The 25,819-nt window shown below is 46.6% G+C and overlaps 1 protein-coding gene across 1 annotated transcript in view; it reads right to left on the bottom strand.

Moving 5' to 3' along the window:
- PCCA (propionyl-CoA carboxylase subunit alpha) overlaps window positions 1-25,819 on the bottom strand; it is a 2,516,110-nt gene that overhangs the window by 897,602 nt on the left and 1,592,689 nt on the right. Inside the window, exon 19 of the mRNA XM_085622263.1 lies at window positions 14,747-14,849. Within this exon, the coding sequence (XP_085478389.1) occupies window positions 14,747-14,849 (103 nt within the window). The remainder of the gene's footprint in view (window positions 1-14,746; window positions 14,850-25,819) is intronic.

Here is a 25,819-nt window from a genome sequence, read left to right as displayed (position 1 = left end):
CGTTCGAGCACCTCCGGGCGCAATCGGCCTGGCGCCCTCTGAATGCTTTAGATACCTGCAGATCAGACATGCGCTGCAGGCGGCCCTACCATCCGGCACTGAGGTCCCTGAAGCCACCCCCTTAGAGGATAGACTGTTGACAGACTGCATGTATAAACGAGCTACCTCTTTCACATATCGAAAACTAGTGAACAATCTCCCGGACCCTCACGGGGCACTCAGGGGAAAATGGTCACGAGATGTGGGCGATTTCGACGACCATGAATGGCGGGAGGCGCTTGCCTCACCACGGGAGGTGGGGATACCGTTCAGACTTAAACTAGTGCAACTAAAAATCTTACATAGAACTTATTACACTAGATATATCCTGCACACTATAGGGTCGGCACCACACCCGTACTGCCTGAGATGCTGTGGGGAGGAGGGTACTTTCCTTCAAACCTTGTGGGAATGTCCCAAGATAATGGAATACTGGGTAAAAGTGATGAGGACTATGTCACAGGTGGTGGAGATATCGCTGCCACCCGAACCTAGGAGATGCATTTTAAATGTGTGGGAGCCGAACGATCTTACACGCCCAGCACAGGAATGGGTAACAATAGGGATAATGGTGGCAAAGCGCAACAACGCACAAAAATGGGGTGCCAGAGAGACGCTGTCGCTTGCCGCCTGATGTGGGGATCTTGATATGGCCATGGTGGCAGAGAAAGCAGTGTTTATAAATCGTGAGGAAATGGAACAAGGTATGGGGGGCCTGGAATAAGTACAGGGATACATTTGTGAACCCCCCGACATAAGAGTAGAGGAGGACTCGGACACTGAAAACGGTGGGGAGCTGGAAATGTAATGTGAAGACTGTTTTCATTTTATCGAGATGTTTATGATTCTATAACACCAAGTGCCATAATTTTCAACAATGCAAAGGTAATGGTTATAAGTATTTGGTTAAAGTATCAGAATTGTCTATGCCTTGAATATAAAAATAATAAAAAAAGTTTTCAGAAAAAAAAAACATCAGTCAAAAGATCCTTTGGATCTTCTAAGATTCTGTGGCTCTATCCGACTCGGTGCAAGGTCTGGACTCTGTACCACCTGTGGAGCAGACTCGAAGGCCGCAGACTGGTAAACCATTCAGCGATTAGCTTGTAAACTCCGGTGAGACACATTTGAAAAGAGATAGTGAGAGTGAGAATGCACGGACATTTGACTCCCACAAGTAAGTGGTAAAGGTGATGGACAACGTAGTAGAAGTACTGTGTGAGGTGTAATAACAGTTAAAACAATAGACACTAAGTTACGTGTGATCCTGTTTTTAAGATCACGGATGTGTGAGTGCAACACAGATATTGGATGGTCAATTTAAAAAATATATATATTTTATTATGGAGATAAATGATATACCATAAGGAAGGGGCGAGATAGACTTAAAGGAGAAATGTAGGGGAGACATAGGAGTTTAATATTGCCTCCTATTGTGTTTTTGTCCACAGTAAATGATGACCTCTATGTAATTCGTAGAAGGCGAAGTGAAGACCTCAGTGAGGGGTGAAACTATAGTAATTGAAGGGATCCACACCTTGATCAAGGCCGCCGTGACCTTTGGATAATCAATATCGAACAAAGATATGCAATTTTAGATACAGAAATGTATTCTTTGTGTTTAAGTTAAGTATCAACTCTTTCAGAAATAAACAAAATCAAAAGAAAAAGATAAGGCTGTATATACAATATTTTGAGAAACGACGCAGTGACCAAGTGAATAAAGTGACTTAGTGCAATAAGTGACAATGTGAATAATTACAATATATGCACGTATTTACTAAATAAAACCAAAATATATATATATATATATGCTGTGTATTTTGATTTACTGTCAATGAAATTAATTGTTTCCCTATGGAACCATTGTTTATATTATGTTGATGAGGCCCAGGTTCCTTGGGTTATAGGGTCACCCCTGTTTCTTTAACCTCTGTGACCTTTGGAGGCATTGTCTAGGCCAAAACACTTTGGTTATTGCAGTTGGGGTATGGGGCCATTGATTTCCCCTATATATCCCCTATTTTTCTTGGTATTTTAATCCTATTGAGGGGAACCGAGAATAAAGGTAACTTTTGGTATCCTCTGAGATAGTTTTACTTGCACCTGTCTGCACTTGATGATCCCTTCTTGAGGGAGCACTTTTCCCTTTGTCTATCTTCTTATTTTCATACACTTTTTGTTTCCCTTATCACACTATATATTCCCCAAAAATATTTTGCACTCCGTCCAGAGTGTTGGTCTGTGCCTGGACGTCTGATGCGGCCCTATGATGAAGCATGACACTGCAAAGTGTGTGAGGGTAATATTAAGAAAATAAATAATTTTCCTTCTTTATTTTGTCCCCTTTCCTTGTTTAAGCATTATCAGTATATAGTGAGAAGTGGGAGCAGGAATAGAACACTTGGTCTTGCTATTTAGTTTCTCTTCTTTTCTTAGTCCTTCTCTCTTTGGTGAGTTACAACCATTCACAACACCTTGAAGTGATCCATCCGCATTCCTGAAGCACAAATTACTTACCTTTGCTAACGATATTTCAAGTAGAGACTCTACCTAGCTGTATATTCCTCACTTTCTGAATATTCCCCAGGCACCAGACTAGATCCAGAAACGTTTTCATAGTACCTCTGCGAGCCAGAAGGTGGCCCCTTGCAGCTCTGCATTGATGCAGTTCTACTCGGAAATTATATAGATGCCACTCTCATGCACTTATGTCAGATACGTTCGAGACTGTCTGTGCCCCCAGATGGAGATCCCCAAAAGCAAACTGGTAGACAGTGTGCAGATTCCTAGACTTGGGATCCTATCAAAGGGTATAGTCGAAACACAGAACAGAAAGGATGGGAGGGTTGTTGAGGAATCTGCTGCTAGATAGGATCTCTACTAGAAAGAGCGGTAATAAAGGTAAGTAACTTGTTCTTCTGAAAGATTTCTAGCAGCATATTACTCACCTTTTGAACAGATATCAAAGCAGTACCTAAGGAGTTGTGGATGGACACAAGCAGTACCTAAGGAGCTGTGGATGGACTCCAACCAGATACTCCTGCATAACTGAGCATGCAAAGTTCGCTTCTCAGTGGACTTGGCTGTCCAGACAATAGTGCTTTGTGAACGTATGGAGTGGTGCCCATGTAGCTACCTGGCATATGTTGTTGCACTGCGGGCCAAACCACGACCCACAACGCTGCCCATTTCTCCTTCACGGGCCGCAGTGCAGCCAGCGATGCCTCTCCTCCTTCTCGAGCGCGTCGAGGAGCAACACGGTGGCCCACTATTGCCATTTTGGCATTGCAGATGTGCCCGCGACGCCTGCTGCCTCTTTGCTTAGGGCACGCTGCGGACTTGCACAGTGGCCCGTTAGATGTTTCACTAACATCTTAGGAATACTGCAGTTCCCAGGTGGAGACTGCAGCTTCCTATTCTGTTTGGGGGACACTTGCATTTACCTTTTGCATGGCATTATCCTGTAGGTCATCTCCTTTGGGGTCATCTTGTTGCCTGTTCTCCTTCTCTCCTTCACAGTCGTGCTCCCAGAGGACCTTGGGGAACGGTTGTTCTGCCTTCCTAACATGGCGGCCTTCCTATTCTGCTCTTCACTCCTTCCCTATCGATGATGGCAAGGGTCTTCTTCCTGTTTTTTCAATTCCTGTTCCTGTCTTGTCATTTCCTGTTCCTGTCACTTCCTCTTCTTCGGTATAAAAGGGGCAGAATCTTTTACTTCCTTGCGTTTCAACACTCCTTGTTCCTGTTGGGGTGTCCTCACTCCTGTTGGTTCCCTGCTCCAGTTTTTGGTGGTCCTTTTCTTAAGACCGGTAAGAAAGACTCAAAAAGTGACCTATGTCTAGCACAGTGACTCTGCATGCTAACACAGTGTTAGCAGCTTTAGCCTTGGTTGAATGGGTACACAGTTCTTCTGGAAGCTGCTTCCTCGCCTTTGTGTACCAGATGTTAATGCAGAGCACAATCAGGCATGAGAATGTACGCTTCTGCACAGCCTTACCTTTTTTCGCACCAGCAAATCCCACAAACAGCTGATCATTCACCCAGTGGTCTTTGGTGCGATTAATGTAGAAGCTGAGTGCTCTTTTGGATCCAAGTGATGGAGCCTTTCATCCTCCTTAGAGCGGGGAGGTGGAGCAAGATCGCCGGCAGGATGATGGTTTGGCGTACGTGAAATGGTGTCATAACTTTTGGGAGAAAGGAAGCTCTAGTATGCAGAATCAATTCATCAGGGAAGGTGATGTAAGGTGTATGAACACACAGAGCCCGAAGCTCACTCACACATCATGCAGAAGTGATGGCAATGAGAAAAACAGTTTCCGGATCCAGTCTGATGCCAGGGGCATATTCAAAATCTGAGGAATTTGCGGATACAAGTCTCTATGGGAAAGCTATATTCAGTGGTGGCTTGATCCTCCCTGGTGAACCAGTTGTTCCTACAGATCCGATGGCCACTTAGTTTGGGGGAACTCCAGTATCCTACCAACAAGCGTGCTTCACTCAATTTCTTTCTCTGCAACAAGTACCATGAGAGAATCTGAACCAGATTCCTGCACCAGCAGGATCAGCCGGGAATGACGCCGCCTCCATTCCACATTTCAAGCCCATCTCCTTTGGCACAAGATCTGAACACCTCTCTGGCACAGCAATTGACTTCCCCAGCACCAACGATGATGCCATCGAAGCCACAAGTGACTCCAACGGTGCTGCAGCCCATAGCGCAGCAGCTTAAACTTTTATCTCAGACTCCACAAGTGCATGAGTCTGTAAATCTTCCACTGATGCTACACTGCTGAAGAGAAGCTTACAGACTTATTGAAAAGGACACATACTTCTTTGGAGACAGACAAACTGAACTTAGCCGGATTTTGAGAGATTAAAAGATGCAAGCAGTCTTCACACATCTTCAGAATGGGAGATCTTAGCCCCACCAAGGACTAGTGACATATTTGGAAGTGTTGGTGCTTCAGCAGATGTTTCTCATTTAGAGGTCATCAGTAGTATACCACTCAACAACAACAGCAATACCAGGCAAGCGCCCTCTACAACCAATCTAGAGCATGAGGCAAAGGAAGGCAACAACATTACCCCTTCATCCCTCCTTATCCTCATCCCCTTCCAAAACTACAGTAGGGAAGCAGCCCTAGTTCCACCCTATCTGAAATCATTCAACAAGTTGGAGGATGGATATCCTTCTTTCCTCAAGTGTGGAGGACAATCACTTCACACCCTTGGGTCTTGCATATTGTGAAAAGAGGGCATGCTCTATCCTTTAAAAACGCATTTCCTTCCATTCCTCCCAGGCCAGAAGCACTGCCGCAAGATCATTTGCAGTTCCTTCAACAGGAAATCTAATCACCTCTCCTAATGGGCACAGTATCATTGGTTCCTGAGCAGGAACAGGTCAGGGAGGCTATTTCCGGTACTTCCTGAACCCCAAAAAAGGACAGCAGGCTACATACCATTCTAGACCACTGGGTTTTGAACTGGTTCCTCAAAAAGAAAAAGTTCAAAATGCTGTCCCTGGCTTAGATCCTTCTTATGCTGGAAGCAGAACACTGGAGGGTGTCTGTCGATCTGCAGGATTCTTACTTCCACATTCCTATCCTGCAGTCACACAGGAAGTATCTCTGTTTCACAGTTGAACCCAAGCACCATCAGTTTGAGGTTCTTCTGTTTGCCTCACTTCAGCTCCTCGGATTTTCACAAATGTGATGGTAGTGGTTGCTGCCTATCTCAGATGGGGGGGGATTCCAAGTATTTCCTTTCCTGGCTCATCAAAGTCAGCTCTCCAGAAATGGCGTCTTGCGACTTGTAGGCGACAACCCAACTGCTGTTCAACCTGGGCTTTTTTGCCTCACTAAGCTCAAATCTCACCTGGTGCCCTTTCAGTACATCTTGTTCTTAGGGGCAGTAATAGACACCCATAGAGTCAAGCCTTTTCTCCTCCCAAACGCTTCATGATATTCAGACTATGATTTCAATGTTTCGGAGTGGAATGATCACTGTAATCCTGACGGTCTTACACCTGTTCAGTCTATTAGCGCAGTGCTTCCAACACTATGGATATCTACAAAGCTATAGCAAACAATCCAGAAACACTGCAGTGGATCTATGTTGGTGGGATTTGAACAGCAACCCTACACAAGGAAAGCCATTTTACCCCAAACCCCAGGTGACAACAGTGATCACAGACACATCCACGCTAGGATGGGGAACCCAACTGGGGGATCTGGAGATCAGAAGTCTCTGATTTCCAGAAGAAAAGATATTGCACATCAATCTGTTGGAATTAAGGGTAATTAACTTAGCGTTCATGGCTTTCCTCCCCTTCTATTTGTGGCCAGTTAGCCCAGATCTTGATGGACAACAGAGCCATGATGTGGAACATCAACCAGAAAGGGGGAGTATCTCCTTTGCCAAAAATCTCTGCATCTCTAGTCCTGGGCTCTGGACCATCAGATCAGATAGCAAATCACCTGACAGGAGCGCTTAGCAGACAGTCTTAGCCAGTATCACCTTGCCAACCACGAGTGGTGACTTCACCCAGAGGTAGTCTATGACACTTTCATGTGAGAGACTCCTAAGAAAGACCTCTTTGTCACTCACGAGGACGTTCACTTCCTGACATTCTGTGCCCTCCAGTATCCGCTGCAGGGACCACGGAGAGATGGGTTTAACTTGAGGTGGAACTTTCCACTACACTACCTGTTTTCTCCCATACCCTTGATTTCTTGCATCTTGCAAAAGATTTGTCTTGACCGGTCCCAAGTAATTCCAATTGCCCTGGACTGGCCCAGAAGGGTGTAGCTCCCCCTTTAATCGGCAGCGAGACCAAGTGGCATGCTGATACACTTGTGACTTCTGTGGAGAGAGAAATAGAGTGGCGGAATGGGGACAAGTCCCACTTGGTTTTCTTGTGCTTCTTCTTAGACTTGGATTTACCTAAAGACTTCAATCGTGACAAGAACCTATCACAGGAATGACCCACGGAAGGGGAGCACATCTATGCTCTCAATTCTGAGCAGTAGCAGGATTTGCGTGGTTTGTTCTGGTGTTCACCGACATACAGAGAGTTTCACGTTCCCAGATTACTTTCGGGTTCATGAAAGCACAATCCTCAAATGAATGGTGTCCTGACCTCTAACACCAAAGCCATACCTCGCAGGGGTAATGGATATTTGTGTCCAATAATCCGTGCATGGTTTAAATCCTGCTGTCTTCAGAGCAGGCACAGATCCTTTGCACACTGATTTTCTTTTTTTTGAGGGTGGGGAAGGTTTGGCAAAAAAGTTTTCAAACTATAGGAACAGAAGTCAGCACGCATGGGTGGAGCCTATGTCAGCTCAGTTCTTTCACTTTGGGGACAGAACAAAGTCAACGTGGAGCTGCATGATGCCACCTACTTTAGCCAATTAAGCAACAGTTAACCATGTATACAATATTCAGACTGATTTTTCCTTAAATCCATTTTTTTAGATACTACCATTTGTATGGTAGTGAAGAAAACGAAAAATGTCAGTAACAAACATCCACCAAGTCAGTGTTTGCAAACTGTAATGTTCTTGTATGACTCTTCAATAATTAAAGAAACAAACAAGTTTATTTTCTTGATTACGGTGTTTCAAGGGGATAAACAGTCTGCAACTTCCACACTTTAGAATACCCTCGAGGTGGTAGACTAGATGTGGAGCATATTGTAGCAGTGCTCCCTCACATCAATAGATGGTGCAGTGCATCTCTGCACTGACTCCACACCGCCCCGGAAGTGACGGAGAAGTCTCATGCAAGTGCAACCCCTTCACGCTCATGTCAGTTTTTTGTCTTTTCTTTTTCCTCGCTCTCAGACACAGAGTGTGAACAGTTGTTGGCAATGGTGTACTGATCACTAACTTGAGACCTTTAAGATGTGAAAAAGGAGTCACTCAACAGAACAGGGAGGTGGAAGAGCAGTGAGGAATCTGAGGTTAGATAGTGTGTTCACCAGAAAGAGAATGACTGTAGGCAAATACCATGTTCATCTCTGGGATACTAGGACACTGTATATGCCTCACCTTAGAACAGATATCAAAGCATTACCTTCAAAAGGTGTGGACTCAAACCAAACACCTTTAGAAAACGAAGCAACTAAGTTTTACTTCTGTCAGAACTGACTTTCAAGGTAGTATGGTCCGTAAACATATACACCGAAGCCTGCCAGATATCAAGAACAGAAACCCCTCATACCAATGCAGTGGTAGTGGCCTTAGCTCAGGTGAAATGTCTCTCATACCTTCTGAGGGCTGCTACTTGGCTAGTGCATAGCACATTTTGATGCAGAGGACTATCTATCTTGACAGGATCATCTTCTACTCAATCTTCCCTTTGCATTGCTCCACAAAAGCCCACAAAATATTGATGATCAACTCAATGGACCATGGTGCAATCAATGTAAAGGCTTAAAGTCCTCTTGGGATCTAACCAATAGAGACTCCCCTCTTCCGAAGTGTAAAGAGGAGCAAAGAATACTGGTAAAGAGATCAACTGTCAAACATGGAAGGGAGTCGCAAGTTTCAGCAAGAAGGCCACTTAAGTCAGCCCCAATTTGTCTGGAAAGAGAGTTGTGTAGAGCAGTTACACAGAAAGTGCCTGCAGTTCACTCACACGACAAACTAATGAGATCACAATGAGAAAGACAGTTTTCAGAGTGAGAAGATGTAGGGAGCAACTATGCATAGGCTCAAAGCAAGGTCAAGACCAATTTGATGTCCCACTGGGGTATCACGAACAATTTGGGGGAAGTGCATGCAAAACCCCTAATGAATCTCATCACAACAGGCATTTAAACAAGGACAAATGGTAAATGAAGTCAGGTGCGATAAATAACCTTTTACAGTGCCCACTGCAAGGTTTTGTTGGCCAAAGGAAAAACTAAATAAGAGGACGACCGACAAGTTTGCGTGTAAGGGTTCAGTGTCCCAGACACCACACAATATTACAAACTTGTCCCAACACGCAGCGTAGATGGACTTTGTGGAGGTGCATCTGGTGGCCAGGATGCCATCTACCACTTCGAACAGCAAATCACATGCGGTAAATTGCTGCTGCTCAATTGCCAGGTATAAATTTGTAAGTTGTAGAAGATCGAGTAAAAGACCCTGCCTTGTTGCTGTGGCAGGAGATCTTCCTAAGGTGGTAGCTTGACTGGAGGCAGATGTTCATGCTCTGGAGATCAGACTCTTCTCTCACAATCTGGGGCAATTAGGATCAGTTGCTCTTCTTCAGAACTCAAGGCGCATAGGTAGTAGAGGGAAGGTGTACACAAGTCCCTTGTTACATTCCAGTCAGAGTGAGTCTCCTAATGATTGTTCTTGCAGAAACAATATGCAAAACTGCTGACATTGCATGTGTCCACAGTGGTTAAAAGATCTAGCCAGGGCTCTCACCACTGATCGATTATGCCCTGCATCACTTCAGGATGGAGACACCACTTGTAATATGCCAGATGACATCTGCTCATTTTACCGGCTCTGAAATTCAGGGACCCTGCCAGGTGGCTGATGTTCTGTCACCTCTAGAGGGCCCAACTCTGCCCTGCTAGGAGCAGTACTACATGGCGGTGGTGTTGTCAGTGAGAGCCTGCACCACTCCCCCTGATGGATGGAAGGAAGGCCTTCAAGGTCAGACAAATGTCCCATAGCTTCAGAAAATTGATTTAGAGCAGGCTTGCCACTGGCAACCAAAGTCCTCTGATCTACATCTCCCATGGGGATGCCACACAACCCAGCAGTTGTGCGTCCATCACCACTGTCAACTCAAGGTGGGAAAGGGAAATTGGCCTGCCGCAGGACAAGCTGTGGCCTGTCAGCCACCACTGCAGATCTTGACCCATTTCACCTGAAGTCTGGATCCTGGATGGTGTCAGGAAGGCAGCCTTGATGCTGGGCCTACAGAGATTTCAGGTTCCACTTCAGGCTTGCATGTGTCACTCAGCATGGCTGACAAGGAGGATGCATGACATTAGGAGGCCAAGAAACCTTAGAGATGCCTTCACCAGGATCTGAATGGACTCAGAAATATCAAGATCATAGTCCAAATGTCCGGGATTTGCTGTAGTGGAAGAAAAGCCTTAAACTCCATTGTGTCCAGAATCGCTCCAAATATGGAGGCCTGTGTGAGGGAACCAGGTGGCACTTAGTCTGATGTATGGTAAACACCAATGATGTTGGGCGTTCTACTGTTGTCTGGAGGTGGCCTCTGGCTAATTGTGTTGAGCCTGCCTTAAGCAGCTAGTCGCCAAGGTACAGGAACTCCCTACCGCCGAATATGGACAGGGAACACAGTGATCACCTTTGTCAACACCAGGAGGTAGAGGAGATGCTGATGGGGGGCACAGCAATCTGAAATTGCTCCTTTTCCACCTTGAACCACAGGTAACGCCTAGGGGACTGCAGGACAAACATATGAAAAAATGTGTCCTGCAAGTCCAAGGTCACCATCAAGTCTGCGGGGTCCAAGGCAGAAAATATCTGCGCCAATACGAGCATTCAGAATCTGAGCTTCTGCAGGAAGGCATTCAAGGGTCGAAGGGTCAAGATGGGCCTGAGGGCCACATCCTTTTGCAGGACCAGTAAATATCAGGAATAAAAACCCCGCCTTTCTCAGAATCCAGCACCCACTCATTAGCACCCTTGAAGAGCAACAGGCATATCGGCTGCACCAGGTGGGCGGATGCTCCTCCCAAATTCGTTTCGGCACAGCATGAATATAGGGTGGGGAGAAGAGGAATTAAAGGGTGTAGCCTTTCAGAACATTCTGCAAGACCCATCTGTCTGATGTGATGGATACCAGCTAGGAAGGAGTGTTGAATACGCCACCCTCCCCCTGACTACATGCGAGCAACTGGGGGCAAACATCCTGCGCTGCTGACAACACACAGACACTGTTCTACCTCTCTGCTAGTAAGTTTAACTCGGGCAGGGAAAGCTGAACAAAGGATTTCCTGTGACCACCGCTCTTTTAGAAATTGGTAGGGTGGGGGCACTTCTGAGCGCCACCAGACAGCATTGAAGGGCACATTTGGTGCCCTCCTTGCATAAACCTGTTTTACCCAGCAAAACCACACAAAGGAAAGGGGAGTGTTCGCCCCCTGTCCAGCTCCTACCCAGAGCTCCTCCAGGTGTCCACTTAATTCTGCCATGTTAAAACCTGGCCCTTGGTAGCATCTGGCTGGGAAGGCTAGCTGACTACCATCCCTGACCCCCCGCCCCGATAGGAGAGTCACCGCAGAAGAGGTCCTTCCCTTTTTAGGGCTACTTAAGCGCTCCTCTGAGGTTGGGTCTTTAGATTTGTCCAGACAAAATCTTCAGGAACTGGCTGCCTGTCTTCTTAAGATGGTCGAAAGACTCTTCTGCTGGTGGATTCTGGAACTCTGCTGCTTCTTCGAGCAAGGACCAAAGACAAGACTGCGTGGGAAGATTACTACTGCAACTTTGTCTCCAGTACGTTTCTGCAACTTCGTGGCCATGCATCCTCAGAGTCAGCAAGGACTCTGCATAAATCCTAACAGGAAGGAATCTCCCTCAGATTGAAGGAGTCAATTCCCTGCATCCGCAGGCACCTCGATGTCGACGACCAGTCTGCTGCTCCTGCTGTCCCATGGACACCTCCCAGCTCTGCAACACTGGTGGTGGTTTGTTGGCTCCCTAGAGGCCTTACTAGTCTTCCCTGCAACTTAGGCGACTGTAATCCCTCTCTAGCTGACCTGAACCGCCTCCCTGTGCACCGCGTCTGTCTGTCTGCCGTTGTTAAGCCTTGTCAACTCTCTTCATGGAAGATCTTCAAGCTCCAAGAAGCCCCAGCCTCGCACATCTCCAAGAACAACGTCCTGCCTACATCCTATGCATCGTAGGCCCTCATTTCCTAGGTGCTGCTAGGCGCCCCTGCGACTCCCTGTGCCAGCTGCCGGAGGGTCCTCTAGAGCGCTCCAACGATTCCTGATGGCTCTCCTGCATGCTGGGGATTGACTCACCTTTGCGGGGGTAAGTCGTACAGACCTCGCTGGTCTGCATTCAAGCATCTTTTCCTTTACCTCAACTGTTGTGGTTGCTAAGGCTTGCTGGTGGCCCTGCCAGCCACTGATCCTCATGCTTCAGCATTTACCTCTGACAAGGGGTGGCATTGTACTCCTGTGCCTCATGGTCCCCTCCCGGTGGTTTGAACTTTGTTCCCTCTGATTTCAGGAACTTCTTGTCCAGAATCCACGTTTGGATTCCATCGTTTGTGCCCAGGATTTGTTGTAGCTGCCGGACTTTCAAGATCCTCCATTAGCATCAACGGTCGGTTCCAACACCACTTCATCCCTATGCACCTGGACTCCCTGGTGTAGGTACCCTGGGTATCCATGGGTGTGGTGACTCTCTAACCTTCCCTGATCCAACTGGTGTTTTTCAGTGTCCTTTGGGAAGGATCCTGAAACCAGAAAATACCAACCACGACTTACCCTGTGTAATCCTACGGACGCTTGCCCCGGTGTAACCACTCTGCACCTGGGTGCCTTGGGTTCCTTACCAACTCACCTTTGGTGGTTCTGTGTCCCCTGGGCTTCTCCATCCTTGGGTAATGGTCTTGTTTTGGTACCTATTTCACATACTACTTTCTTAGTATATAGTTTGGCCCCCAGGTAGGGGACCATCTGTTTTTCTATGCTACTTAACTGTTATTGAAGCCTTTCTGATGTGTATGTGTATTTGATATCTCAGGGTAGGAGATATACCAAGTTAGTTAGTAGTGTTGTGTGAATAAATACTAAAGTTAATGCAAAAATGTTAACTTTTAACCCATTTAGGGCACAAACAAAGGTGCTCTGCTCACTGAGCACTGTTCGTATAATCAGTTTGAAATTTTGCTTGATAACCACAATGATGGAAAAATTACCTCTGTGCTGTAGCCATGACAACACACTACACAGTATTAAAGAGTTACTATCTTATGCATTACTCGCAACTCACATAATTTGGATTGGTATAGCCTCCTTGGACTCATCTTAATTCTTCAAATAAGCAGCATGCCTCTCGTGTACTTGACTTCCTACCTTTTTATATTTTAATCTAAATTCATTTCAGTGGGCTGACACATCATCCCTAGAGACTCAAAATGTTGAGGTGTATGTCTACACTCTGACCAAGAAAGGAGTATAAATACCACATCCCAATACCAGCTTCTGTTATGGTAAAATGCCTCTCCTAATATTGCATGCCAAAGAGGTTTAAGATCACAATGTTTGAAACAAGAAAAAAGGTGACAGTTAAAAGCACAAAAGGATATGAGCAAGGACTAGGCAGATACCCTCAAGGGTGGTACTTGTTAGAAACTTAGCAAATGATTGATAAATGTATTACATTTTTACATAGCACTTCATCCAGCACTTATGCCATTTCTAAGCACTGAAAATAACAGGTGTTACCCAATTTAGACCTCGAATATGAGGTGCAAGGTACTGTAGGGTGGAACCTCCAAACCCCCAAAAAACGGTACCATGTGTTAACACCCCACCAGTACTGTGCAATTATTAGTTAAACCCCCAGAATGGGATTAATTGAGCAGAACTTGATTTACTGAAAGAAAATCCCTATTTCTGGGGTTAAAGGCAGACTTTACCCATCTGCTTTTAGTAGGTGGTAAATGCCTCCAGGAGTCATGTGTACAGTGGGGGAAAGAGAGCGAGAATGCGGAGGTAAGAAAGGGGAAGATGGCGCTTAACAACAGGGAGCATTACATGCTCACCCGGGTCGATTAGGGGCTGGAGACTAGGGTCTAGCTGCACTGCAGTCCATTCCCTAAGGCGATTTTTATCGGACTAAATTTCCAGCCAGTAAAATCGGGTCCGGTGTACACGCACTAGGGAAATTCCAGGTAAAAAAAAACCCAGCCATCTCATACTTGTATGGAGCAGAATACAGTGGCGGTTTCTCCACTTAGGTGGAGAAGCGGCAAAAAGGAAAAATAAAATGATAATAACAATGTTATTATCATTGTATTTTTGTACGGGCTACGGGGCTACGCTAGGGTGGGACGGGGTTACAGGGACGATGAGTGGTTTGTGCACCCTAAGTGCGTGCATGACAGTTTGGGCAGCCGCCTTGGGCCAGCCAAACAGTCATGCGCACTTAGCATTTCTCCATCTGGCTGTGTTTCACAGCCGGGTGGAGAACAGTCCCAAGGCTCCTAGGCACTGTCTGAGCAGCCAAACAGGCCATTCAGACCAATCACGACGCTGCTGTCATGCTGGTGAGAGCAGCGCCGTGATTGGTTTATGGGAGCCTGTCTCCTGCCGTGAGCCAGGAAGAGAAAGAAGACGGAGAAGAAGATGCGACTGTAATCAAGCGCCCACTGGAAGAATACGACACTTCAAACTCCCCTTAGTACAACTCTTAATCGTGCCATAACAGTCTTGGAGGGATAAAAGCCTGAGGCAGCCTTGTTAGAGGCAGCCTTGTTAGAGGAGTAAAAGTCGTGATCTGCAGATTACCGAATGTTTCAGCGATGAACATTTAAGCCTCAGACATCCTGGCTGCTTTATTATGAAATTCATCAAAGTCCAGTAAATTATCTTGTTAATGTGTTTTTTCCAAGACTGTCCTTATATTGTACCTTTTAATTGTTCAAGGTTGTTCACAAGGATATGCATGAACCCATGTACTTCACTCACTTTTAACAGAAAACTTACACAAAAGAGGTCTCCGTTGTCTGAGACTGTAACAGAGTGAGAATTGCCATCCAGCTGTACCGAAAGTTCCCAGCGCTTCAACTTTGACTTTGCCAGGGCAACCCTGGGGACAAGAGGAAAGAAATAAAGAAAATGACATAAAATTTCTGTTCTACATATTCTTTTAAAATAACCTAATGAAAGCTTACAGAAAAAACTAAATACACAATACGGCGCCGACGGCAAACACGCCGGTAAAACTGGCCGCGCCTGACCACATTTCTTCTTTTGCCCCCATGGAGTTAGCGACGTACCTCCTATGGTAGGAGGCATTTTTGGATGTCACAGAGGACTTCAAAGACTAGTTAGTTAAAAATGCGTTTTGAAGTGCGCGCAATTTTAATCACCTACTTCTTTACAGAGCTTCTAAACCGGTGTCACGTTGCTAAGTAATGTATCAGAAGCATAAAATAGCCCTGATGAGGTTGCACAGTTACTAGCAGTTCATACTACAAAAAATACGCTTGGCTTTGAACCAACATGGCTTTTTAATGGCGGTTTTCATCCTTTTAACACTGTCCATGTTTTGCATAATTATTACATCGAATTGTCAAACTAAAGCAACAGAGAAGCAATGTTAGGTACTAGCTTTGTTCTGTAATACCAATCCAACGTGTCAAATCGACGAATGGCAAAAGTAATCAAGCTACTGGCGGTAGATCTTTTTCAAGCTGTGTAAGGTTACTGACTGCAGACAAAGCTCCCAGGAGTCTAACGTAAGGCCCACCATTATACCCGAACACCAGCCCCCCCCCCCCCCCCCCACTACCACCACCACCACCACACTGTCACACGCACAAACTAAGCAAGCATGTGCGAGGTAATGTTAAAAAATGACAGCCAGGTCTTAAGAATGTCTAGCAATGACTATCACAGTGCAAATTCTCTACCCTGAGGAGTGTTATCGGAGGGGGTAACACACTGCGAGATTTCACATAATAAAATACCAGTTTGCAGCCTTCAACACTATATTAACAATATATCTTTAAACGGCTCTTAGTTTTAAATGTATTTCTTAGTCGGGCCTACAACCTTTGCTGTAACTGTTCATAATAAACAGATCAGACCTCTGGCATTGGACATACCTTTCCATAACCAGTGCTTAATTTGTAATAAAATAGGTGCCAGGGCACTCACCAGTAGGCTACGGCAGCTATAACCATTCCCTTGCCAACGCTGCCAACAATACCTAAGCAATTACCAACCACAGCACTCCCACAAGTGTGATTATTAAGACTATTCTAGGCCACCCAAACTATAAGAATGGTTTGGGTGTCTGGAATTAATTGTTTTTTAATGTATATTGAATTAATAAACAGCTATTGTTCTGCTCATCTTCAAATTAAACCGACAGCGCCACCATGTGGCAGACTGTCACAGTGCCGGTGTTAACAATGACGTGCCAGTGCGGAGCACTGGAAACCACAGGCTCAAATTAAGCAGTGCCCCTAACTAAACATTCATGCCCATAGCTTTCAGCATTGGTTTCTAGCCCTCACCAAAGGAGACCCGCTGTATTGTGTGTAAGCTGCCAGCGATTTGGCTGTTTGTCATAAAATTACGAATATATTCAGAAATACAGTTAGAAGAGCATTACACATGCCATCAAAAAATGGCCGAATGAGGATTAACACTGCAAATCTTCAACTTCAAATATTTGTCAAAGGGGGTAACCAACATCAAAACCCCTGCGTACTACGACAAGCTGGGCAACCCCTGTACCAAAATATCGGACTACAGCCTTCAACACAGTTAGGATAACCCACTCTGAAAGGGTTGGTCAGGCTTGCTGCCTTCATCATAATTTTTCATAACAAACATAACAGAGCTATGGAATCTGACATACATTTTCCTGGATAAAAAAATCGGGCCACAAGCCTTTATTACTGGCATGTCACCATGACTAACTCTGGCCTACTGAATTCTCCATAAGCATTCCCAAAAGGCAACCCCCAGGCAAACAGAACATTATAAATAAGCACAGCCTCACGCATGTGGCGCTGTTGCCCGAGGCGAGGAGATGCCTGTTGAATGTGTGGGAGCCTACCGATTACTCGGTGCCGCAGACGTGGTGGGTGACTCTGGGGTATATGGTTGCCAAGCGTGATATTGCCCAGCTGTGGGGATCCCAGAGGCCCCCGACTGTCTCGGCCTGGAAGGAACATATGGATTGGTGCATGTTTCGGGAAAAGGTGGTGTATGTGGCGAGAGGTAAGCCTGCGACATGGGTGAAAGTGTGGGGCCCCTGGAACGCCTACCGCGGGGGAATCTGTGCTCCACCGTTATTGCCTGATCCGTCGCCGGCCCCGTCCCCTTAGCCAACTCATCCCCCCGGTACCTGGGCATTAGGTGTACCCAGCCCTAGTTCTGATCTCTCCCCCCTCTTGAGATTCCTATGGATGGCTAGGATCCCCCCTCTAGGGGAGCACGTGTTGCTATTTCCGATTGAGGATTGCCTTGTGGGTTTGTTTGTATTTGTTGTTCTTTAAGTTTAAAATGGAACCGTATAGTGGGGTCTGGATAGTGTGGCTCGCAACGATGTTACCTCCTGTGCATGCTCAGCCGCAGCACCATGTGTTTTATAAATGTATATCGTATGCTCCTTTCATTGCTAGCGGCCGGCCGGAAGGTTGTAGGCCCATATTTGTATATTTTTGAGTCTTGTAATAAACGGTTTCGAAAAAAAAAAAATAAAAAAAAAATAAGCACAGCCAACACGTTTCGTCCAGTAATGGACTTCTTCAGGGCATGAAGACAAGAAACAGGGCACTCCTAAGGGATGCCAGCGTTGGAGTATCCACGGTAGGTAAGATTTACAAGTAGGATTTACACAAACTCGTTTCAGCAGGAATAAATGTAACGGAGATAGGTACTTCTCTTTAAAGGAGTAAGAGAATCCAAGGTATGATAACACCTGTAAGAACCATTCCAGAAGCCTCACCACGATAAGATGGGCCGGGAGTAAATGGGGCAATCACCCGATTCAGCCTCGAAACGGCTGTAATCCAACACAAAGCACCTCCTGCAGAACGAAGGTGTTTGGAATTGTTATAATCCTGTATTGGATTGCACAGTGGCAGTGGGTGCATTAACAGTGTGCACACATGATTGATGGGGGGCTGAGTGCTGACTGCTGACAACGCCGCTTACCTGTGTCCTTGGAGTCCCGCGGAGGGTCCTGCTTCTCTGCCGCGTCCCGCGCCTCTCTCCCGCCGTCGCACACCAACGCGACCGCTGTGTGGAGAGGAGCGCAAGAGGGGACTACATTACCCAGGGTCCCCAACGAGCCAAAAACCGGAAACGGACCTGTTTGCGCACCCGGAGGCGCTATTTAATTGATCCTGCCCTCGGCAGAGCGGGGGCTGAGTGCTGACTGCTGACAACGCCGCTTACCTGTGTCCTTGGAGTCCCGCGGAGGGTCCTGCTTCTCTGCCGCGTCCCGCGCCTCTCTCCCGCCGTCGCACACCAACGCGACCGCTGTGTGGGGAGGAGCGCCAGAGGGGACTACATTACCCAGGGTCCCCAGCGAGCCAAAAACCGGAAACGGACCTGTTTGCGCGCCCGGAGGCGCTATTTAATTGATCCTGCCCTCGGCAGAGCGGGGGCTGAGTGCTGACTGCTGACAACGCCGCTTACCTGTGTCCTTGGAGTCCCGCGGAGGGTCCTGCTTCTCTGCCGCGTCCCGCGCCTCTCTCCCGCCGTCGCACACCAACGCGACCGCTGTGTGGGGAGGAGCGCCAGAGGGGACTACATTACCCAGGGTCCCCAGCGAGCCAAAAACCGGAAACGGACCTGTTTGCGCGCCCGGAGGCGCTATTTAATTGATCCTGCCCTCCGCGTCGCGGGTCCGCGCGCGGGCTAAGCCCGGGCAAAGGGCGGGCCCTCTTAGGCCCTCAGAGGCCTGAGGAGACTGGACTGGGCCAGGGACCTTGTCCGTTTTCAATATACAGCGGTTACCATCATGTCTTCACGCGAAACAAGAAGTAGCAAAGCTGTGGCCGGTAGTTCAAAATTGACTGGAACTTTGGATGATTTTATAGTCCGTACCAACACATTAATAGACCAGGGTATTGTTCTCATGGAGAGAAGGGTTTCGCAAGATCTTGCTTTGGCCAGAAGGTCCTCCATGGGTCACATTGCTATAGCACGAACCCCAGTACGAACCCCTGAGAGCACTTCAATTAACTCTAATACATTACATATTAATGCTGAAGTTCACGGAACCACCATTATACACCCTGATCTCCAAGATTGTAATGTTCATGACTCACAGGGTTTGACAACCATAGAAAGAACCTCGCTAACCCCACAGTTAGATAACCAGTTAGCTAACAACAACCTTTTAAGAAAGGGGAAAAGGGAGGGAGCTATTCCCAAAAAAAAAACAAATAAGCGATTCTATAAAAAATATCCCGCTCCCAAAACTACAAAAGCTTCAAAGATAGGAAAACGCAATGAAGATAGTATACTTAATGCAAGAGCAACAAGGGAAAGCCAGGATCATGAATCTGGGAAAGGAGGGGTTGTCCCTAAGACATTACCCTTGAACATCATAGATGATAGTTTTTTAGACAACTCCCTAGCAGATATACTTTCAATTAATCTATCAGCTGATAGTACTGGTACAAATATAGGGAATGAAGACCCACTTATACCGACCCTGACAAAAATACTTAAGACTCTACTTATTCCTATAGAAGCAAGATTAGCTGGGATAGAAAAACAATTTATAGAATTGAAGAAAGGGGAAATAGTTGATTATGCTATTCAGCACAAAAAGGTAATCCAGGTACCAGTCCCTATTAGCAATGCACAGGTGCCAAACATATCTGACAATGACACGGAAAAAGGAAAAAATTTAGCGTCTAAGGTTCCTAATTCTAATTCTACCACTATTGAAGTAGGTAAAAACAGTGTAAAATCTTCTCTGACACATGAAACTGTAGCTCAAAAACCGGCTCATTGCAATATACCTACACATAATGAGGATAAAATGCTCACTGGAAAGTGCAGGAACATCAATCTACCTCCGGATGCATGTGATTATGTAGTCATCTTAACGGGGGTCCCGGAATTAGGCCCATCAATTTTAGAACCGTATGAGGCGCTTAAAAATAAAGTGTCCCATTGGCTAAATATTAACCATCCATTACCACCCACAATAAGAAGTAACATCTTAATGGTCGAGAGAGTATCTTGGGTAGGTTATAATAGGAAAAGAACACAAGGGGACTGTGTGATTGTATCATTTGAAGACCCTCGGTCAGTAGGACATATTTGTTCGGGAGAGCCTAGGAAAAAAGGTTCATTGATTGTGGCAAGACCCCTGGCTTATTTCTATACGCCAATGGAATATCCTGATAAGGCATGGAGTTGGACAAGGGATACAAATCAAATTAGGGGTGGAATTGGGCGTGAGTTGTTAAGGAACACAAATCCTAATAGATGGGAAAGGGAGGGGGATGATGGCTGGACTACAATACAGCGTAGGGCCAGGAGGCCTCAATTAACTAATATGCAGTATCGTGGAGAATGGGCGGGCCCACAGTTCGCCCAACCCTTCATTACCTGTTACAACAGGTTTAGTGGACTGGAGGACATTGATTGACTCCCAGTATACCGGGAAGTACATAATCTTACTATCTGTCCTTCCGTCTCACCTGTAATTTCTGCTACGGTTGGTACTAGTCTACATAAGTCATCCGATGAATCAAATGGTTTGTCTCGATTGCTTTCAATCAGTACACAGGGGGACAATACCATATCTATAAAAAAACCTAAGGAAGCCCCAGGATTAATACTGGAAGTTGATCAAATAGAGCATCGAGACTTAAATGAACAGAATAGTGTAAGGTCAGGAGTGCATAGGAGACTAAGTAAAACCCCAGCGGTCAATAGTCTTAGCCCAAACCAAGACCTTTCTGTGGCCAAGATTGTGTCATGGAATGTCGCAGGTGTGGGCTCAAAAATAAGGGATCTCGACTGGAACCATTACATAAATTCCTTTGATATTTGTGTTTTACAAGAAACATGGGCTACGAAATCCATGCATAGAGTTGGATATAGAACTTATCAGTTGAACGCAGTCCCATCAGTAAGAGGCCGTCCATCAGGAGGGTTAATAATATGGGTTAGCGTGTCTATTAACATAGCCATCCAGCAACTAAGAATTGACTCCTTAGATATACTAGGTCTGGAAATGGTTACCATTGATAAACGGGTGATCCATCTTTTTAATGTGTATAATCGACCGCGCCCATTATACAAGGAGTCACCATGTATTGACAAATTAGAGTCAATACTGGATACTCTGGACCCGGAAACAAGTACGATTATATGTGGGGACATGAACTGTAATTTTGAGCCCATTGTTGGAATGAATAATTTGTATGAGGATGAAGATAATGCTAATGGTATACCATCCTTATCTAGTAATGGGGCAGTTGTTGGTACTACCCTAGCTTTCCAAATCACAAGGGTATTGGTAAGTCATGGACTGAGGGCATGTAATGGGCGTTTCCTGTCTGATAGTCCCAAGGCACCTACTTTTTCGAGACGCAATTGTCAAAGTATAATTGACTATGCTATTATTTCCGTGGATTTATGGCCATATACTAAAGATCTGATGGTCAAAACAAGATTTGACAGCGACCACCATCCCCTCGAAATTAGTTTCGCAAAGAGCTTAGTAATGGGGCCGGAAGTTAATGAAGGAGGACATCAACCAGCCCTAGATAATGTCATATTAAGTAATAATCGTGCCGCTCGTAGGCTCGCCATTAACTTCATCCTACCTGGGCTCTGCTGTGAATCACCGAGGACATCACGGACATTGTGGACGAGGTGCTGAGTGGGGCGCAATTTTAATCTGTGCACTTTCCAGCCCGGGACTGGGAGGACCAGGCTGCTTGGCGGCGTCATCAGCTGTCTCCTCTTCCCGGCCCCTCCCCCCGCAGGTACATAACGCCTCGCGGCCCCCGCTTCGCGGGAGCCGCTCGTAGGCTCGCCATTAACTTCATCCTACCTGGGCTCTGCTGTGAATCACCGAGGACATCACGGACATTGTGGACGCTGTGCTGAGTGGGGCGCAATTTTAATCTGTGCACTTTCCAGCCCAGGACTGCGAGGACCAGGCTGCTTGGCGGCGTCATCAGCTGTCTCCTCTTCCCGGCCCCTCCCCCCGCAGGTACATAACGCCTCGCGGCCCCCGCTTCGCGGGAGCCGCTCGTAGGCTCGCCATTAACTTCATCCTACCTGGGCTCTGCTGTGAATCACCGAGGACATCACGGACATTGTGGACGCTGTGCTGAGTGGGGCGCAATTTTAATCTGTGCACTTTCCAGCCCGGGACTGCGAGGACCAGGCTGCTTGGCGGCGTCATCAGCTGTCTCCTCTTCCCGGCCCCTCCCCCCGCAGGTACATAACGCCTCGCGGCCCCCGCTTCGCGGGAGCCGCTCGTAGGCTCGCCATTAACTTCATCCTACCTGGGCTCTGCTGTGAATCACCGAGGACATCACGGTCATTGTGGACGCTGTGCTGAGTAGGGCGCAATTTTAATCTGTGCACTTTCCAGCCCGGGACTGCGAGGACCAGGCTGCTTGGCGGCGTCATCAGCTGTCTCCTCTTCCCGGCCCCTCCCCCTTAACATTCTCCGCCCATAAAGCTGCAAACCCGTTCCACGCGCAAGCGGGACGCGCGCGGGACATAGCCCGGGGCTAAGCCTGGGCAAAGGGTGGGCCCTCCTAGGCCCTCAGAGGCCGAGTGAGGCCGGGCTGGGCTCGGCTATTGATCAGTTGGTTGTGGTAGCGCTTGTACTTGTGTGCGCTTAATGTGTAATAACCTAAATGGCTAATATGGCTAATACCCCCATTAGCATCGTAGAGGAGAAGACGAAAGTTATGTCAGCTGGCCCTCTGGACACTTATTTTAAAAAGGCGCTAAGAGTGGATGAAACGGATAATAGCATGGACAAAAGGAGATCTGAGCGTCGTCGCTCAATAGAAAGCTTGAAGCTTAGGTCTTCTGATAACTTGATTTCACAGGTTGCTCCCCGGCCAGTCGGTAGTGGTGGCGCCGTAGTTGACCCTCTTGTACCACTGTGTGATCCCCGCTTGCAAAGGGAACCTGCTCTTATCTTAACTCCCTTACCCTCAGAGCTGCCCATTCAAGAGATACTTGTTAGCGTTCATCCTGACCCTCCTATAGATATAACTAGAAGTGTGCAAGTACTTGGTAAACAGGTTAAGAAGTTCACTAAGCCAATCAAAGCGGCTAAGACATATGGGCCACCCCCCATTAAAAGAAGATGCAAGAAAGGGGGAGTTATAGTTAAACCTAAGCATAATTATTCTGAGTTTGGGAAGCACGATCTGAAAGGTTTAAATTTATCTAAAGGGTCAGGAGTCGAACCAACAAACACTCCTAACCCTGCTCCTCCATTGACATCTGTTGCTTTGGAACCTGAATTGCCCTCTGTAACATCAGGCTTCACCCCTGTCGCCCCTTTGTCATCTCCTTCCCCTTCGGTTGTTTGCCAGGATGCCCTGGGCCAGGTGATTAAGTCCCTTATCTCACCACTAATTGAAGGCTTATTAAGAGTGGAGAAAAAACTCGCGGACCTGGAAGCCATAATAAGTAAGAAAACCAATCCAATAACAGGGCAGGGGAAGGCGGGTGTTGGTAGTGGTACCGATGTTACAGCGGTGGTACCTATTTGCCACCCTCACCTCTCCACTCTTCCTCAGGATACGGGAGAGCCGTCTAATTTGTTGGCGGTGTCTCAGTGTGTGCCTGTGACGTCGTCAAGTGGGGGTTCTCAGAGTGTGTACATACGAGACGACAAAGAGGGTGGGGGGATTAACCTTGTCCCAACTACTTTGCGGGAAAATAGGGAAATCCCTAGTAATGGTTTGCTTGCATCTAAGTATGTGCCACAAGTTGATCTGCCCCCCGAAGCTGTACCCTTGGTGGTTGTTTTGACGGGGGTTCCGCCTTTACCAGTTGACAAAAGAGAAGGGTTTAGCGAGTTAAAAAACAAAACCATGTTCTGGCTCAATAGTTATAGACCTATCGAGGAGAAATGTAATGGTGAGATTTTACATGTGAGACGTCTCCCTTGGATGGGTGGTACGACAAAAAACATTGCGGGAGACATCGTGGTAGTAAATTTTAGAGACCCACGTGTAGTTAAGTACATTTTGGAGTGGCCTCCCGAAATAGGTAGTAATGGCATTGTTCCACGTGCGCTAACCTATTTTTACCCTAGATCATCGGTGTTTCCCCTTTCTGATCTATCTAAGCAAGCCTCCCTATTGCCCACTCCATCAGGCACATTTAGGCCGAATTACTTTTCGGGCCCCACACACACCCGACAAGTTATTGACCCTTTAAGGTGGCATTATATCCCTCCCAGTTTTGATAGGATTTTTAATAGAGGATGTGTTAATGTGAAGCCTTCTAATCCTTTAGTGTTAACGAACAGGTTTGAAGCCCTTTCTAGCCTGGCTGATTGCGATTGAAGGTTAAAGTCCCATCGGGGCTGTGGGGGGCCAACAGGTTTATTTAGCCCCAAGAACACCGGTTGTGAGAGGAGTATGGAAGCACACGGAGCTGCTCCGGCTATCACAGGACTACCAACTATAAGTGGATTTGCTAGTGGCGGGAATGTATCCACCCCTCTTCCTACCCCCTCGGATAATAGTGTTGTAATCCCCTGGACGATAGACCACCCAGTCCAACCAGATCCTATAGGTATTCAAACCATGTTGGACTTGGACAGGCCTGCAGTTACCCCCTCAGATTTGCATTTGAGAGATAATGAAGCCTTACATCTAGTTTCTTGGAATGTGGCGGGTCTGCAAAGAAAGTTGGTCTTGCCTGAATGGAACGTTTTCATCGATCAATTCGATGTATGTATATTTCAGGAAACATGGAGTGTTTCTCCATTATATAAATCGGGATACACCACTTTTTTCATACCAGCCCTGAGTAAGGGCAGGGGTAGACCAGCTGGGGGTCTGCATGTATGGATCAAGATCGCCCTGAACCTTAAAGTAACTACTTACGACTCCGGATGTTGTGACATCCAACACATCTCTTTTGAGGGGGGAATTAGTAGGATTGACCTATTTAATGTCTATGCAAGAGGTACCACAGGGGACTTAAATTCAAGTACCATATCTATTTTAGACCAGGTATTGGCTACTTGCCCCCCCTCCTCTAAAATTATAGTGGGAGGGGATTTTAATTGTACCTTTGAACCACTAGAAGGTGACGATCCTTTGGGTATAGAGGAAGTGGACTCTAGATGGGGTATCCCGACCCTGTCTTTGCCCACAATCAAGAAATGGTCTCTTAGGGTTATACAGATCAACTCCCTTACCGTAGAACATAACCTCAGGGCTCTCAATGGTAGGACTCCTTCTGACCTTGATGGGGCTATGACCTTTAATAGGTTAAGCAGCCCGTCAAGAATTGATTACATCTTATTAGACGTGAAACTATGGTGCGATTTAATAGATATGGTGGTGACTCCTTCACAGGACAGTGACCACAATCCCTTAGGCATGTCGATAAGATGGGGAAGGCGGAATACCACTGAGAGGAGATCGCACCCGAGATCTACTAAGGAGGTGATACCTTTTCAGGGAAATCGTAGACTGAAGTGGGAGAAGGTCCAGTCGCAGGCCCACAATTTGATAAAAATCAGGGCGTATGTTGAAGACCTGAGTACAGAAATGGGGGTGTTTGATCCGGACCTAGCGCCTCTACAGGGCACGCTTTTTGTCCAGGCGTACAATAGTTTAACAGAGAAAGTTGGGGAATTTTTCCTCTTAAAAGGTAATAATAAGGTCAAGAGTGGTGGCAGGGTTAACAACAAAGATATATCGAACAGTCCCTGGTACACGGCGCATTGTAAAGCTACAAGAAATGAGATTAGAATTGCCTTGCGTCAAAAGAACCAACTCCGGGTTAGTGTAGCCAGGAAAGAATATGCTAGGGCCTTGGAGCAAGCAAAACGTGTATGGGAAGAAC

Source organism: Triturus cristatus, chromosome 8 (genome assembly GCF_964204655.1).
Source record: "Triturus cristatus chromosome 8, aTriCri1.1, whole genome shotgun sequence".
Lineage (NCBI taxonomy): Eukaryota > Metazoa > Chordata > Amphibia > Caudata > Salamandridae > Triturus > Triturus cristatus.
Note: the sequence above shows the minus strand (reverse complement) of the source record. Positions and strands in the feature narration are given on the sequence as shown.